Raw genomic sequence first — 17,403 nt, forward strand, 5'->3', positions numbered from 1 at the left:
TTCCTGTGCCTCCTTGCAGGTTCTACTCATTTTCAGATTATTTCATTTTTCAGGCTTTGCTTACAACACTGGATATTTCTGCCAGAAGCAGACCCCACAGACAAGGCTCAGGATGAACAATCTTCAGGACAGAACTGATCTCAGTACCAGTAAGCCCACTCCACACCACCTCAGCTGAGCAAAGGCTACATGACAAGCAAGGGTGACTTGGCTGTTGCTGCCTGCTCTTGTCTGCCTTGGTCTCCTCCTTATTTTCTGCCTTCCTCAGTTTTCACACTTTCTTGCAGCACTGTATCCCACGCCAGCTCAGCATATCCCAGAAGGGTAAGTAAAAAAAAATCTTACCCAAACCTTCATCATGACTATAATGATGAACGTGTTCAGCCTGACTCCGAAACCTGTGGCTATCGTTACTTCAGACACACCTCATGATTGATGCTATCATTGGCCTACTGGAACTGTATTTCAGCCTTCAATTTCTTTCATCATGTCCCAAGTAACTTCTTACGTGTGGTTCCTTTAAGCCCCAATTATCCCTCTCTTAATGTGTCCAAAATACTACTGCCCATGTCCTCAGCCACATCCACATAGAGAATGACACCTCATTGTCACTAGGGCTCAGCACAAAAATCTCCTCTGTATCCATCATCCAGGCATGTGCTTTCATTCCTTTCACTTTATCTGAAGCCTAAAGAGAATTTGCTGTGAGAGATGAGGTTATGGTGGAGTCAATATTAGTGAAAGAGGATTGAACTAACACAGGGGAAAACCTAAAACAATCTTTACCTATTATGGAGGAAAAGGGACAATAGAAAAAAAATTGGGATTTTTTTTTTTAACATTCCTGTATTTGCATGCTTAGTCAATTATGACTCAGCAGGCAGTGTCCCCCTTTTATTAGTGCCCTCCTTTACATGCAATTTATGCATTTGTGACCTACACGGCTTTTCTGTGTTTCTGCATGCGCTGATCTGAACAGTCAGGAAACATTTTTCCATACATCAGTATAAGCACTGCTATTAAGAATTAATTGTGCTGCATGTTAGTCTGTCACAAAATCACAGGAACTGCCTTATGGAAATGGAAAGATAAAAACTTATCTGATCTAGATAATGAAAAAAGAAGTAATTTTGGCTCAAGTGACAGCAGAGGACCATGCTCTTTCTTTTTCTTATCAGTAAGTCAAGGTAGCAGTGCACTGAGGTAGTTTTATTGTGGCTCTTCCTGGCAGTGTTCTGCTGTCTAATCCACACCAATGAGTACTTGCCACAGCTCGGAATTTCTTAATGTGAGCAGCTCTGCCTCTGCTTTCTGTGCTGATTTAGAAACAAAATACAGAAAAAGCTGAATCACTGGGGAAACTATTGCCAAATAGGGGCACAAACTGCTATCTGGGTAGCAGTAATGCATAATGTTATTTATAACTCACACTTTGGTGACATGCTCTTGAAGCAATTACACAATGCCTCCCTCCCTATCAGTAAAATGCATTTCACATAGCTGAACACTAATGACTAGAGCTTCACTCTGGAGCAACACAATGTAGCAGATTAAGCATGGGACTAGAAGGCAGACGATCCTGATACCATCTCACCTGCTGCTTTGCTGTGTGGCCTTCAGCAAGGCACAAACCTGCGGATAAGTATAATTTTTGAACACACAGGGGACCCGTACAATTTAATTAGTTACTATTTGTGAAGCACTCTGAAAAGTGCTATAGGAATTATAAATCATACTCTATCGTTTTGGGGGATTTTATTCAAAGGTGCATTTGTGTAAACATGTTTAGTAATTTAAAATCTCAATAATGGCAAAGTTTGATAACTACTGAAATGATTGGCACTTGTTAGACTAAAATTAAAATTAATTAATGAATCTAATCTATGTTTGAAAAGATAATTATATAAGACAATTGAATATAGATACTGAACTGAAGCTGGGAAACAAGATCTTTGAGAGTTTATGTTGCTTGCAATGGACAAAGGTAATGAACGAGACATACAGAAAGGCATCTATGAACCCATATGTCCTTTCTTGTTGCGCCATACTGGTTCCTGGATTAGCTTAAGTGTTCAATTCCTTTTTTTGTTTTTTTGTTTTTTGGTTTTTTTTAGCATCCAGAGTTCTGTTACAGCTTCAGGGTTAACCGTTGGACCTGATGAAGTTAATGGCAAAACTCCTATGGACTTTAACAGAGCCAGGATTCCTTTGTTCTTCCAGCTTATTTAGCACTTAATTTAAACATTTTTCTTAAAAGGAAAATATTACTCTGGGTAACGGTATGGTAAAACATGTATTGAACTGTAATGCCGAACACTTCCAAGTGATTCAAAAGAACAGAACAGACAGTCTAATGGCAATGTTTCCTTGCTCTAGCCTAATCTATTCAACAGTCATTAGTAATTTACTTTTACAAGCAGAGATAGGAAAAATAACTTTGTTTAGACCAAGCTAAAAGCATTTTTATTTTTGAAATTAGCTTTCTTCAGGGAACAATTTGACAAAGTCCCTATTTCCTAAAATACTGTCATTTAGGCAGTTATGCCCATTTCTTTGTGCAAGCTGCTTCTGATTTACCATTTCAGTCCACCTGGCAGTGTTCATAATGGTCGCTGGCTGATGGGAAATCTGTTATCCTGGCAAGTGGCTCTGTGATATACACAGGTAAATTTCCACACCAAAACCCTGTAATCTCTGTGCATGCACAGAAGGACATCCTTTGATTGTATTGCTCACCCTGACAAATTATTAAACTAATTTTGGTTTGTAAAATGTTGCCTATACAAAAAAAACCCACCAAATTTCTTACAATAGTATAGATGTCCATTTGGATTACTGGAACTAAAAATTCACACTTAGTGCCTAAAGAGCCATTCTGAAAAGACATATAAGGTTTTCAAGCTCTTTTAGTAGAACCCTTTAGTACTGCTTCAGACATATTCATTTTTATATACAGACAGAGGATTCTAAGAAATCAAATTCTAGTAGAAGAAAGTTTGTAGAGTGCCATATAAATACACTATAGAAGTAGTCAGTATCTGAACTGCATGTGGGTATAAGATATCATACACTATAGTAGTGGCATAGACCCAAAGTTTAGATGTAGCAGGTTCAGTTTCTTCTTGAGGCACAGACATTCAGTGTGGCCTTAAAAAAATCACATAGAGTGTGATTCCTCATATATAACTTCAGCAATCTTAAAGTTAATTATTCTCCCTAAGCTATTTGCCCAGACTGTACAACCAGTGGKGAAGAACAGGCACCTCCAAAAGGTAGATGATCACAGCAGAAGAGGTGACTGGACCTAGAAGCCCAAAAGATTTGAGTCTAACTTTTAGATAACTTAAATTACGAGAGAGAAACTTTGTTGCAAGGGGATGTCCAAATTGCACAATCTGACACTGCCCAAAGGTTCCCTAAACTAGCTGAGACACAGTACAAATGTGTCGACTCAATGGTGCCCTTGGATAATTACCCAACTTTCAACCCAGAATATTTTCCACTGCACAATCCCCTTCTCTTCTGCTGCAGGATACACATCTGAGACTATCAAAAGTTTTGATGAAAAAATAAAACAAAACCAGAACAAGAAGCATCCTTGAAATATAGTGGGGACATCACTCATAATAGAAATGATCGCCTTCCTTACTGAGGTCTACATCACCAGTGTGTTTCACTTGCACCCATAGGTGCACAATCCCTCTCTCTCCATTAAAGTTGAAAAACAGTCAGTGCAATTTGTCCAGTGACTCTCCGCAAGACTGAGGAAAACCCCATGGCATGACCGACTGTGCCACAACCAATACTCCTGGGAGGGTGGGGACCTCCCAGGTCAATTTTTCCCATGCATGGGGCTTGAGTCTCCCACACGAGGGCTGTAGCAACCACACTATCTTCTGTTCTAAGGTCTCTGACTTATGTTGATCAAGAAAACACATCCCAAACTTGGGAAATCTTCGTGACAAGTCTAATTGAAACTCATATATTCCCATGATTTTGCTTCAGACAAATCAGTATTTTCTGGTGAAAAATGTTTTATTGAGAAATTCTGGACCAGCACTACTCCGTTCTCCATCTGTAAAATCACTATCTGACTGTGTGCCAGTTTTAAAATGAGCACTTGTTCACAGAGGGCGGATGTACCAGAGGAGTGAGAAGCAAAGTTCACACAAATACTGCCAAAACACTCTCACTTATGTTTCTCAGAGACTCAGGACAAAGTATTTTGTCTGTAACCAGAGGAAAAAAAAAGAGGTGAAAGTTCTCTATAATGAATAGCACAATGGTAGTAATGATTGCCACTGAAGCAGGAAAATGGTCAATATAAGTGTAGAAAATGAATGGCTGATAGGAACACAGTTATAAACTTCAAGAGATAAAATCAGCTGCAGGAATTGATTTAAACTGAAGATGAAGAGGCAGAAGAAAAGAGAAATAAGGAAAAAATTCAGACTTGAAAACTACATACCAGTTTAAGAATAAACTGGTCCTGTAGCTATACTGTCTATCAGCTGTGGAACTTCTTTCTCACTAGTGTAATATTAAAAACTATCTTCCACTGTATTACAGTAATAAAAATCAGCAATATTTAAAAATTAAGTAAGGTGATCATGTTAGCGTCATTCAGTCAATCACATAACATAGCCAAAGAGAAGGGGGTTGAGACAAAGCCCCTAAACTCATTTTCGTACACCTAAGCACTCAGCAGCATCCAGCCCAGCGCAAGGAAAAGTAGCACGCTACAGGTCATCACAGTCACATCCAAATGCCAAATCAACTTTTCATGACTTCACTGTGCCTATAACTACAAATATTCAGGATTTCCTCACTGAATTTTCTGTCACTCCATCATCCCAGAAAAACAATGAGCTCCCTCAAGTATCATCAGTTTATATGCACACTCCATCTTCTCTTTGCCACTATTTGAAATAAAAAATGCCTTCATTAAAGGGGTTCCCTCCTCTTTAACTCTTTGGATTGCCTACATTCCCTAAAGAGAAAAGAGTCCAGAGAGAATGAGGAATTTCCATATCTTTGGATTTTTACCAATACACTGATCACAAGTTCATGCTAAAAATCACCCTCTGCCTTTCCCACTCCCGTCCTCAGCCTTGGCAGGTAGGAGATTATATGTCATGTGTTTTCAGGGGGAAGAGAGATGCACGCTGTAAAATAATGCCATTTTATTGTGCAAGCATGCTGGGTAATGGGGAGATGAACACCTTGCTCAGGGTTTGCATTACTGTGTACCATGGTGAAAGCCTCTGGAGGTACCCTGAGCCCCACTGCATCGAGGCTGCTTAGGGGTGGGATGGCTGCCAGGCTGAGGGAATAGCATGCTGCCTCTGAGGGGGACCTTAAAAAGTTTTACTGGTCTTCCAGGGCTTGACTAATGCTTTCTCTTCCCTTGACTTCATAAAGATATGCTTCTAGAGCACACCTGAGATTTGAACCTAAATGTATGATGCTATTCTTGCTGTGTAATAAGCATCAGTGTTGTCAGACACATAGTGGCTAATCTGCTCTTTGTCAGAGTTGTACGTCAAAATGAGTTTGTAGAACATGCTATAAAAAGGATGAAATGGTGTTTACAGTGCAAAGCCTATTAAAAGCTGCATACTGCTGCAAAATTTATTATCAGCCAGAACAAATTATCAGAGATTAATAAATTATTATTAGTCTATATTATAGCAGTGAAAAGTAACTGCCATAAAGCAACACTCTCACATAAAGAAATTTCACTGAAGTATCTTTTTTCAAATAACTACTTTATTTATAACTTTATAGTATTGACTGAGTTTGCTGAACTGAAGAACGACTATGAAAACCTACCCAAAAGAAGTACTAAAAAGCCTGGATGCTCAGCCAATATAAAGCTAGCAGGCAAGAAGGCAATTTTCCTGAGAAAACAGTCATACTTGGTTATTTTACAAATAACCAAACAAATTCTATTCTGTTCAAGTAAATATGAACTAAAACTGAACAGGCAACTTTTGGTATTCGATTGACAGAATTTTTARTGGTAAGAATTCTTTTTGTGTAAGACTATAGTGAACCTGAAACAAAGCAGCAAGACAGGAAGATACATTCCGTGTTTTAGAGGACATGAAAAACACAGTTTTCATACAGGCATTCCAAATTGTTCTGTGACCCAACCATGTAAGGGTAATTTCCAAGACAACAAATCTAAAATATTGTTATACTAAAAAAACCACCCCCMAAAAAAACTACTGACTAGTTAGTTTCTTTAGCTTGCTGTTAAAACTTTGATGTTGCTAACCCCACCTGGTAGATTTAGATTGACTTTTAGGCACACTGATTCGTGAAAAGGAATCCAAAATGCCAGAGCCATCTCACCTAATGTTGGAGATCTACAGTGCTGACATGTATGTCTCGGACAGCTGTCTGGACCGCCTATAGTCAACAGCGAGGAACAGACACTCATGGCCTTGACTCTCTCCCTAAATTAGACGGCTAGAATAGGTCAAAAGAACTACCACCTCTATGTGCCAACTGCTATCCATTCGGTATGCAGGAGGTAGCAGGGAGGCTAGATAACTAGCTCAGATGCAGGTATCTACATTGCAGGTGTCTGTTTAGGCGAGATGAACCCCACACCCAGAGTCCCCACAGAGAGCACATGGAGAAAGTCGGGGTATCCACAAGGCAAGCCCCAGAGCCCCGCACATTGCACAGGGAGCTGTATGAACTGACCCAAGGGAAATATGGACCACAGGGGTTCTAATTCTTTTCCACTCTCAGAGCTTAGGTGGCAGTAGTGATATATTTTTATATATATATATATATATATGTGTGTGTGTGTGTGTGTGTGTGTGTGTAAAATCATTATGCTGGATAATTTAAAATATGTCTGAAAATCAACCAAAAAAAGGTCAACTGTTGTCTTGCACCTGCCACTAGCATGTACAAACTAGTCTTGGTAATTTGCTTACAAAAGAACAAGATTGCACAACTGCAATCCAAAATTGAAGGAAAGGATGCTGCCACGCTTTTGGAGGTGCCATGCTGTACTTCCAAACCATTATCTCATATGAAGAAAAGATTCCCTTTCAGTAACAAGTTATTTTTTGTTGTTAACTGCATGTGTTAACTCACAAGAAAAAGCTTACAAGCTCACTTAAGAAAGAACACATTTGACAGGACAGTCTTATAAACTGTGAGGTCCAGCCTGCCTAGCTTGGACACTTAGCTTATACCTAAGCTTTATCACCTACTGAAGCAGTCCTTTTATGCATGCGCCTACACTGCCTGAATTTGCAGTACAATGGTAGATGCATTTCAGTGTCTTCAGAGGAAATTCTTGTCTGTCAAATTTAGATGCTTAAGTAAAGTCCTGCACTGTACTTCAGATGCAGGCTTTTATTTTAGGGGGATTGCTTTGCTAAACAGCTAATATTAAGGTACATATTAGATGCCTAAATTATACAGAATGGAGCCTGTAAGGCATGATATTGTAGACCAAGAAAGAAATGGATTGAGCAGAATTGGTATAATGTGCTAACGTTTCTTTTCAGCTCAGCAGCAGTATGTGGGGTATCTGTGACTGAGAATGAAGTAAAGAAAAGACAAATCGCAGATCACAGTCAAATTAGATTTTCTTAATGGGACTTTGGAAATAAACTAACAGATTACTGTTTAAATAAAACCTGTAACAAGGATGAGTTGATGTTAGATTATTAAATTTCTTAACTTAATTCTTAAACTCCAGAGCCAGTCAAGTAATATTCAGCACGTTTTCCTTCAAAAATTGTGGAATGCATTATTATAAAAAAGCTTTTCATGCTTTGACCAATTCTCTAAATATTCAAGTAATATCAATCACAGAAAACAATATATGCCTGCCAGTCATGTATTAAAAGTATTTGCTAGCTCCCTGTGCCTCATTAATTAGACAGAACTACTTAGTGCAAAATCACGATTTTTTTTTTTCTGGCATACTATGTGTGGTACAAACTGAGAAGAAAAATACTTAGCACGTCAGGTCCTGGTGTTGTAACCAGCAATTTTAAAATATGTGCTAGGCCTGTCAATCAAGCAATGCTGTCACCAGTGAAAAATCTTCTCCATCTTTTATTGTAGTCAGACCGAAGCGTACTAATTAAAGTGAGAGCTAACACCTTGGCTTGTCCATGAAGAACTCCCTCTCTGCTGATGTGGAATACAGGTTTGGGGCTCATCATTTTGGCACTGGACCAGAAGGCAAATTAATGAGTGGCGGGTGAAAGCCATCGTCCCCCTGAGATGCAAGAGGCAGATTGCTCTAGAGAGGCAGAGCGGCCGGGTGCTTCTACGGGCTCTCAGCTCTTGGTGTCTGCACTACGGAATTGAAATTGCCAGCTCCCTCCCCCACGATACCACATCTTCCTTCTTTTTCTTCTTTGAAGGGGTGGGAAAGGGGTAATTTAAGGAACAACTCGGGAAGACAATGCATCAAACGTGTCCCATCTGCCTGACCAATGCAAAAAGGTAGTTTCCCCTCAAAAACAGCTTAGTTTTCTCTCAGCAAACAGAGCACTGCTATGGAAACATCAGTGCTTTTGGCTATTGATAGCCAGGAAAAGAAAAGAAAACAGTAAGTACTTTAAGGTATCAGGTTAAGACATGTAAAATGCATTTATAATAAATTACATAATAACAATGTCTAATGGCTTTTTATATCCCTTCCTTTTTAATAAAGTGTCCAGAATGTCCATATTTTGAACCATTCATATAAACATATGTTTTGTGAGTCTAGCACAAGCTTAATGCCTCGAGGCTCTACATCTATTTCCAGCTCTACTTCAGATTACAGGGTGATCTTTACACATAGCCTCATTTTCCTCACCTACAGAATGGAGATATTAATACTTATTTACCTCACAGTTGGTTCCCTTCCAGCTGCTACAGTGACTGGGCAAGCTTATGCATCTACAGAATTACTAATGTTCACGATAAACTTTTTCTTTTTTTAAACAAATAATAACAAAGCTAAATTAACAACTTATTGTTTGTTTTCCAGTAGGTTAAAGTACAGAGAAAAATAACAGTAACGGAAAAACTGTTCAAAGTCCTTTACTAATTTCCTTTCAATTATGATGTTCTTCAAGAGAAATGTGGGGAGTTCCTACTTGACAGCAACTCGAAGAAACTTCTTGATGCCGCTTTCAGTCAATAAAAAGGTTCGGTTTCTTTCAGTGAAAAGTCTAACACAATCTCCTTTTGCAGAAAATATAAACACTGCAAAATTTGCCAGCAAATAAAGGGGAAGAACTGACTTTACTTTGAAACTTCAGCTAACAATTAGGGAGGAGAGAAAGACACAGGAAGAGAACCAGAGGAGAGAGAGCCAGCAATCTCTTCCTAAAGGGAATGAAGCTAAACAGAAAAGATGCTGGCAGGTACGCCGGCTCGCAGCTGGGATGACACCTCTGCAGAGCAGCTGATGACTGGTGTTTCCGTCAGCCAGCGAACACCTTGGCAATACTTATCTTGCTCTGAGAATGATACTTACTCTTGCACTGCTCTGGCTATGGAGAGCGCTGTAGATCCAGTTTCATTAACGCTATCTAAGGTCACATTTGGCAGGTCGTCATCATCACTGTCACTTTTAATTTGTCTGGGAGATAGGCCTCGGGTGTCCATTTGTGCTGGAAAGAGACATATAATGGATTAATATGAGTGTGCTGAAATTAATCTTGTCCCAGAACAACATTAGGGTGTACAACACATTTATTCACTTATACTGGATGGCACAGTTTTCTCCTAGGCTCACAAATCAGATGATGGATTTGCAAAGTCATCTAGTGGTACTACAGATATACACAAACATTTTCAACTGCATGCAAATGTGTGAATACACACATACTATACAAATGCATTCTGTGGACTTGAACCACTAAAATAAAACTACATATATCATATTTGTCAAATACTCATTTTACCCTTGAGTTAATTATTTTGGCTGCCTTAGAAAGGGAAGAGGACAGAATGGGGAACATCTGCTTTAAACAATATAGCACATTTAAGARTAAATTTTACAGCAAAAGTTCAAGAGCAATCTTTGATTTTGGCTGTACATCTAGAGATATCAGGTTGGGATTCACATAACTTCAGTCAACTAGAAGTTAGGCATCTGAAACAGGTCAGTTGTCTTGACTTCTGACTCAGTTCAACACCAGTGTTAATCTCTGAAGATGCCTTTTCTCCACATTACATGTAGCAAAGCCTCTACAAGTAACTTCAAATAGATAATTAACTTTTGGGCGACTGATGTTAGGTGGACTTAGCACCTTCCTTTTAAGTCAGATGTTTTGGAAAAGCCATGCGCTCTCAAGTCTTACTAACAGCTGAAGATCAAGAAATGTATGATGAATGGCAGGATTATTTTGTCCATCCACATTTTACAGTATACATACTGTAGTACATTTTGTGAAAAAAAGAGACAGGAAAGGAAAGGAGAGCAGAAAGGAAGCTACCCGCCTTCCCTGTTGTCCTGGTTTCTGCCTTCAAAGGGAAGTAAGGACGGCACTTTCTGTAGTAGTAACTGAGTCTGTGCTGGGACCCTGACAAAAGTGGAAATCGAGAGAAGGAGCGAGGGGGACATCTGGGCACAAGCACGACCTGGAACAACCACTGGACCTGGGGGCTGCTTGTATCAGGGGACAGACCCAGAGACAAACTTCAGAGGTGATGCAAAGAAAGAAACATTCCTCCTGACCTAGCAAAGATCAAGTGGGTTTAGTAAATGCTGGGAGACCCTGAAAGCTACTGGAGTAGAAAGCAAAACCAGAGATGCTTGATCCTGCAAGAGAGGAGCAGAGAGGGGAAGGAAGGCAAGAGATTTGTTTGCAAATGTGTTTATTTTGTCTGGTCAGGTAAAATAGGTGAATCCAAGTTTATTTATTTAAAGAGTTAACTTATTCCAATTTGTTAGTTTGTGCTCTCATACAACACAGCTTCAGAGATCAGATAATTTCTGGGTTTTGGTATGTGCATTTCAAGAAAGACAACTTTCATTACCTCTCAGCTCTGGCTAACCTGAGTCCTGTCACAGTAGGTATCACAGGTTCCCTTTAGAGATGATAAACAGTTCAGCAGTTCTACTGCTGAAGAGGAACTCTGAAAGTTACAGTTAAATTTCCCATTTTGTCATGTACCTTGCATTACCATGTTCATTGACTCTAGAAAAGGGACTGAGTTACAGTGAGGAATGGGAGGAATATAGATACTCCAAGAGTTGTGCAGCCATAAAAGTAGCACTGGTGGATAGTCAGGCTCTTGAAAAGAAAGTGCTCCCCAAATGAGTGCTGCCTATGGGGAAAGTTGGTCTTAAATTYTAATCTACGTCTTAGCTGTTAACAGCTCCCAAGTGAAAGAACAATGAGTGATTACAACTACCCTTCAGATGCATTTTTACTTATGTTAAGGAACTTACTGAAGAAAATACTATTGTGTGGAAAATACTGTACGTTTAATAAGCTAATGCACCAACCCCAGCAGGAAGCACAGCACATTCACAGAAGTACAGTATTACTTCTAATAGCTTTCTATTCACACAGTTTAGATACCCCAGCAATACTGGCTAYCTTTTGATTGCTTATTATTATTTCATGCATGGTAAAGAAAACACCTTCTTATCAAAGTAAGGATTCTTGACAATCACTACTATACCTGCACTGAGACAAATGTGTAGCAACATAGAAATTATTAAAAACTTTTAATTCTTTTAGGTAGAATAAGCACCATTATGACCRTGCTTCTTAAAATCACAACTTACATAGGACAATATACACTGCATGTCTGAGCATTAGGGATAATCTAGTATTTGATTTAAAAGCAGCTGAACTATCTATTCAGCTTATTTAGGTGCAGAGAAAACTACTGGAAAGAAGTGCTACTTCTGAGGATACCTTAATCCCAAATGATGCTACTTTGTTAAGAACAACTTTATATACGAGATAATTACTAGTTATTTCACTACTTTTGCAGTTTTTCTTAAAGTGAATCTTGTTACAAGAAGTTATATGCTTATATTTACCCAATATTTAAATGCTGCTATAGGTGATGTTTTTTCAAAAGCTAATATTTGCATATAAGATTAAAATTGTAATAAAAAATGTTTATGCAATATTCAGCATTAAATGTGGCTTCATCTGATTTTCACTATGGTAAAAGTTTTAATTAGCTAGGTCAGAAACTTTCTTGGTATTTAAACTGAAGCATAATTTAAAATAGCAGAAGTTGTTAAATAATTTAGTTCATAATACAATTATCATGCACCAATTTTGATCACTTAACCATGAATATGCCTACATAAAAAGAGCTGGTATAAATGTGTATGAAAAATATCTTACCTTTTTTGTTCCTTCTAAGACACACCATTACTATTACAGATTACCAGCTCTTCAGATATTATTGAGACTCCTATAATATTTGGTGCTCTTTTTAAATTATTGAGGAATGTGATAAGCTGAAAACTCTCAATTATGTTAAAATAGGTCATTTCTAGATCTTATGGTGGGATAGGGATACTTGAAAGTATCACAGAAAGATGTCCTAGAGACTCAAAAAACAAAAGATAAAAATCCCTGTATTGGCTTTTACACAACAACACAAGTATTTTTAAATCTCATGATTTTAGGCTGTGCTTCACAATATTTGAGACTGACAATACCTTCTCTTTTTTTTTTGTACTCAGCAGGGTAAATTCTACTCTGTATAGTCCTAATCTAGCCAAAAAGTTGTCAACAGGGTTGTGCTTTTGCAACTAAAGATAATTTGGCCCAGTGGACACCATTTGCCTCACTATAAGCCTATGGTTGAGGACAYTGAGAGGTGTTGTGGCATGTGAGCATGGCAGGAATGAAATGTTAAAAATGAAAATACATTGTGGGAGTAATTCAAAAGCAGGAAATTCAAGGACACTTTTTGTTATATGTTTGCAATGAACCTAATTAAAGATGAGAATTAAACTGGAGAATGATCCAGGGGTTATTCCATTATTTTTTAATTTCAGTCCATGCATACATCTTTTTGGTCCCTCTTTCCATTTGTGACCTCTCCTCCTGCTCACTCTCTGCCTCCCCACAACCCTTTCACTTTTTGCTCTCCTTTTGTGGCTCTGGAATACTTTGCAAGCACCAGGGGAGAGGGAGTGACAACTTTCACAAGTTTCCAAGGAGGAGATTAGCCCTACAGATGCTCCTTGCCCCAAAAGGCAATGCTGCTTGTCCCATGTTGGCCCAGTGGCTCAAAGAGCTCAGTGGGCTCCATCCTTCCCCAACTTGTAGACTTGGGTGGCCAAGACATTTGGGAGCAGAGGTGACTAGCCAGGAGGCTGAACTCGGCCTCTGTTATCTGATATAAATTGCCCTGTTTTCTCAGCACAGCCACAGCTGCTGCAGGAAAAAACAACTTTTAAAGATATCCCCCTCCCTCAAATGAGCCAGGTGGGTAACTAACTGACTGAAAGCCTCATAGATATCTCCTCTTCACCACTTACTACAGAGTGCAAACTGCAGTATGGGATTTTTATACATTCAGAGTTCGTGACTCCTGCTTATGTCAACAGCTTTGACTTTCTCTTGGACATCTAAGAACAACTGTCAAACTGCTGGCACCAAGGTTTACAAATACCAGCAGCAGTTCAAAAACACTGAATTAAGAGTAATTATTGGCCTGATGAACATCAGTTTGCAGAAAAATTTAGAGATGTAGGCAAGAGATAATTTAGCAAATGAGATAGGAGAAAGGTGGAGGACAAATGCATAATGGAAGACAAGCAAGGTGGAGGAGTGCCCACAAAACATGCCCATGCGTTTTAACCTCACTTTGTACCGTACTTTGCTCTGATGACCAAGTTTCTCCTTGAACTTAGGACCACAGAACAGTAAGGGATCTGGCTGGGTCACTGAATCCAGTCTCCTCCTATCACAGGCAGATACATCTTATAATCCAATTAGTAAATAATGATCAGCCGCTGCCTTAAAATGAGATGGCTTTCTCGCCCTTGCTACTCCTCTTCAAAGGCAAGATTTGTCCAGCTGAGATATTTAGTGGTTTTGTGAAGCTGGGATGAGGCAAGCAGAGAGAAACAAGTTAGAGACTGCTTTGGTGGGACAAAAGTGCAACCGAAAGAGTCCACAAGAATGAGAGAAGTAAGCTCCATGCTGAAAGGACAGGCGAGCCAGTGGAATTATTTAAGAACATCTGCAAGTGCAGAAGGCTGAAAGAAACAATGATCCTTCTTGCTGAAAAAGTACAGAGGATTGCTCTCGACACATGTACATATCTGCAATCATTTCTCAATGCCCACTTTGCCAAAATGTTTCATTTTAGGTGGTACAAGTGAGTTCACTTCTTGAACTTTTTTCAAGCTAAAACGTGCAAAAGGATCTTGCGTTAAGATGCATGCAAGCCTTTAAATACTCCAGAACTTGGTCTACCCTCAATAATACTGTACCTGCCAACTGTCAGTTGCCAGCAGTAAAAAACTGATCTGGATTGGATATAAGCTTGTTGCTATTTCTGTTGAAATAGCCTCAGCACAATGTAACAGTTTTTTGGCTTTACAATTTATGCTGGCTGTGGCAGCCAGGCAATACCTGATCCAGTTTCTTGGGACAAAATTGCCCCTTCTAAAATGCTGGAAAGCATCTAAACCAGCATAACGAGCTCCTAAGGAGCACTGCCTGACTCCAGGCTTTCTGGCACATGGCTGCATCACTCCTGACATGGTACAGGATTAACCATCATATGGGAGCACAGGCTAAATCTCCGGGAGCGACTCAGCCGGCCTGCTCTTGAGGACTCTCCTGGAGCAATAACCTGGTCACAGGACCACCAAATTGAGCTGTTATTCTCTTTCTTCTCTCTTATTCTCTTATTCTCTCTTTCACTGAGCTATGTCCTAAGAGGAAAACTCTGTGCTCTTGTCACAAATTGACAGACACACTTCATGTGAAATTTTGATTTGGGAATCACTCCAGGCATGCTTATGTGTCTTTTGTTTCCCAWCAGTATTTGGGAACAATGAACTGACCTTAGCTCCATACAGAAATAATAAAGAGGCCAGCTCCTCCCTGATACTTCTTAATCCCTTTGCTTATTTAGAGATCATTTAGACCCAGCTCAAGTGCTCCAAGCTGGTTGGCTAAGGCCAGGCACCACCAAAAATCCTGAAGTTGAATGTCTGTAATAGGTGGTTTGAATCTGGGCCCTCTTAGAGGTGAAAAGGGCCATACGTCAGCACACTGCTATAGCCACTGGCAGTTTTTGTTTATCATACCCTAATTTTTCTTCCCAAATCTTCGCCAACATGAGCCAGTGAGAGAGGAGGTTGCATGGACATCTCTGCTCCTTGCTGGGAGGAGGAGAAGGACAGCGGCCCCCCTCGGTGTGTGACTCAGTCGTGCCTTAATTCCAGGGGAGAGAAGCAAGAATTTCTGGATCTCAGTAAGTGATTGATAGGGGAGGGGAAAGCAAACAGTACTGCGCGGCCTCGCTTGCTCTCGCTCTCTCTCCCTTCTACCACGCCTTTAATGCAAAAGGTACTTCTTGCTGACCAACCACAAGGTTGAAGAAAATGATTTTTGGCACCAGGGTCCCGACGGGCAAATTTGGAAGAGGAGACAGGAAGACAAAGTAATCATCATTAAAACCAAAAATTTATGAACAGATATTATACTGCAGTGTGTAACATTGGTCTCTACATAACTTTGCTCTCTCCATTTAGCATCTGACAAATAGAGTACTTGAAATATTGTAAGATGGAAACTGCTGGTCAACAGTGACTTCTATTCTTTCTTAAAATGTCCCTGTTTCAAAAACCCTGATAAAAAAATGAACCCAGGTGGATCAAATACTAAGTAGAGGCACCGGGACTCATCTCTATCTTTCTGGGTTAATCTTCGAAAACAGATTTTTAAAATTGTGCAAGTCTAGTCCCGTGCCACTGCTTGAAGTCTATTTCCAGACTGAGATTAGATGTGACTGTTGTCTCTACACCATGCATTCCCTTGGCCACTACACCCCTCACAGGCACAGAGGTCAAGGCTTTGAGACAGCCAAGAGAAACCCCGGACGTTGATCTGCAAAGCTCAGTGAACCCCACCCTGACATACTTTCCTTCGGCTGGCGGACATGACCCTTGCGGCCCTGGGTGCTGTAACGAGCACTGCAGAACGCCACAGAGGAATGAGGATGCACGCGAGCCTGCAACAGCCTGTCCTGCCGGGAAGGAACACACAGAGCGGCATATTGACGGGGGGAAAAAAGCCACTGAATATCAATATGTGCTATTTGGTGGTGACGAGTGAGCTATCCAATCTCTGGCTATATGAAGCAAAAAGATTGCCTGTTTAACTCGGCAGACAACCATTAGTCCCACCCAYTCCTGAATTTCCCCCTTCTTGACAGTTCTGCAGAGAGCAGGAGCCCAACGCTGAGTCCCTACAGCAGGAAAACACCGAAGGAGAATGTCACAGACACTATTCTGTATTTTCAACAGTGGAAGCAACACTTCTGGATACAGATGTACACGAACTATTTCAAAGGGAGCCCTCTGAGATTAGGTATTGTACTCAGGTTTACTTAATGTACTTTAGACAGCTGTTTTAGGAAACCAAATCCTTGCTTTACAGACATAACAAATGTACTCATTGTGGGAATTATGGCGTTTATGATTTTCTCCTCGTAAGCAGGTACTTACTATATGAAGCATATATGTGGCATTTTTCTTCCCATTTAAAGTTCATTATAAGCACTTTATGCTTTAGAAAATGCTCTGAGCTCACCTATCAGATTTTCAATCAAAACAGCTTGGTGTCTGGTAGGGGCAGCAGAATTGGTCGATTTATTTCATAAAACTTTATGTACAAAGCAGCAATATCCATGAACTTAATGGTGAGAATATAGAGTCTACAGGGGTAATTTTTATTACAATTTATAGCAAGATTACCCATACTCCACAGTTTTCAGATTTTATTGAGATTTTATGGGACTATATGGCTAGAACAGTTAACTGCACCCAGCATAGCTGTGGTTCACAGGGAATGGGAATTGGCATTGAACACACAGTGTAACTAATCTACCAGACAATATTAATTGCTATGATCCAATCAAAGGCAATATGTAAAATCATTTCGCCAGTCAAATAATTTGCCATAAACCTGTAGTAAGAATAGGTATATGTAAAAAATATAGAGGTGAAGTGATTGCATGGATATAATATATGCACATATTTAAGCATTTCTGTCATCAGGTTGTATACATAAACATACAATACCATTTTTTTCAAAACAAAGGACTTTCCTCATTCTAAGCTATTTGAACACCATGAGACCTCATCTACGCAAAAATCGAACTACTGAAACTATTGAGATTTAAATCTCACTGAGCATTCAA

General features: G+C 39.6%; 1 protein-coding gene across 1 annotated transcript in view; it reads right to left on the bottom strand.

Annotated features, from left to right (window-relative positions):
• The window catches only part of KLF12 (Kruppel like factor 12), a 152,050-nt gene that overhangs the window by 66,955 nt on the left and 67,692 nt on the right, over window positions 1–17,403 (bottom strand). Inside the window, exon 6 of the mRNA XM_026061967.1 lies at window positions 9,512–9,647. Within this exon, the coding sequence (XP_025917752.1) occupies window positions 9,512–9,647 (136 nt within the window). The remainder of the gene's footprint in view (window positions 1–9,511; window positions 9,648–17,403) is intronic.

Source organism: Apteryx rowi, unplaced genomic scaffold (genome assembly GCF_003343035.1).
Source record: "Apteryx rowi isolate R43461 unplaced genomic scaffold, aptRow1 scaffold_189, whole genome shotgun sequence".
Lineage (NCBI taxonomy): Eukaryota > Metazoa > Chordata > Aves > Apterygiformes > Apterygidae > Apteryx > Apteryx rowi.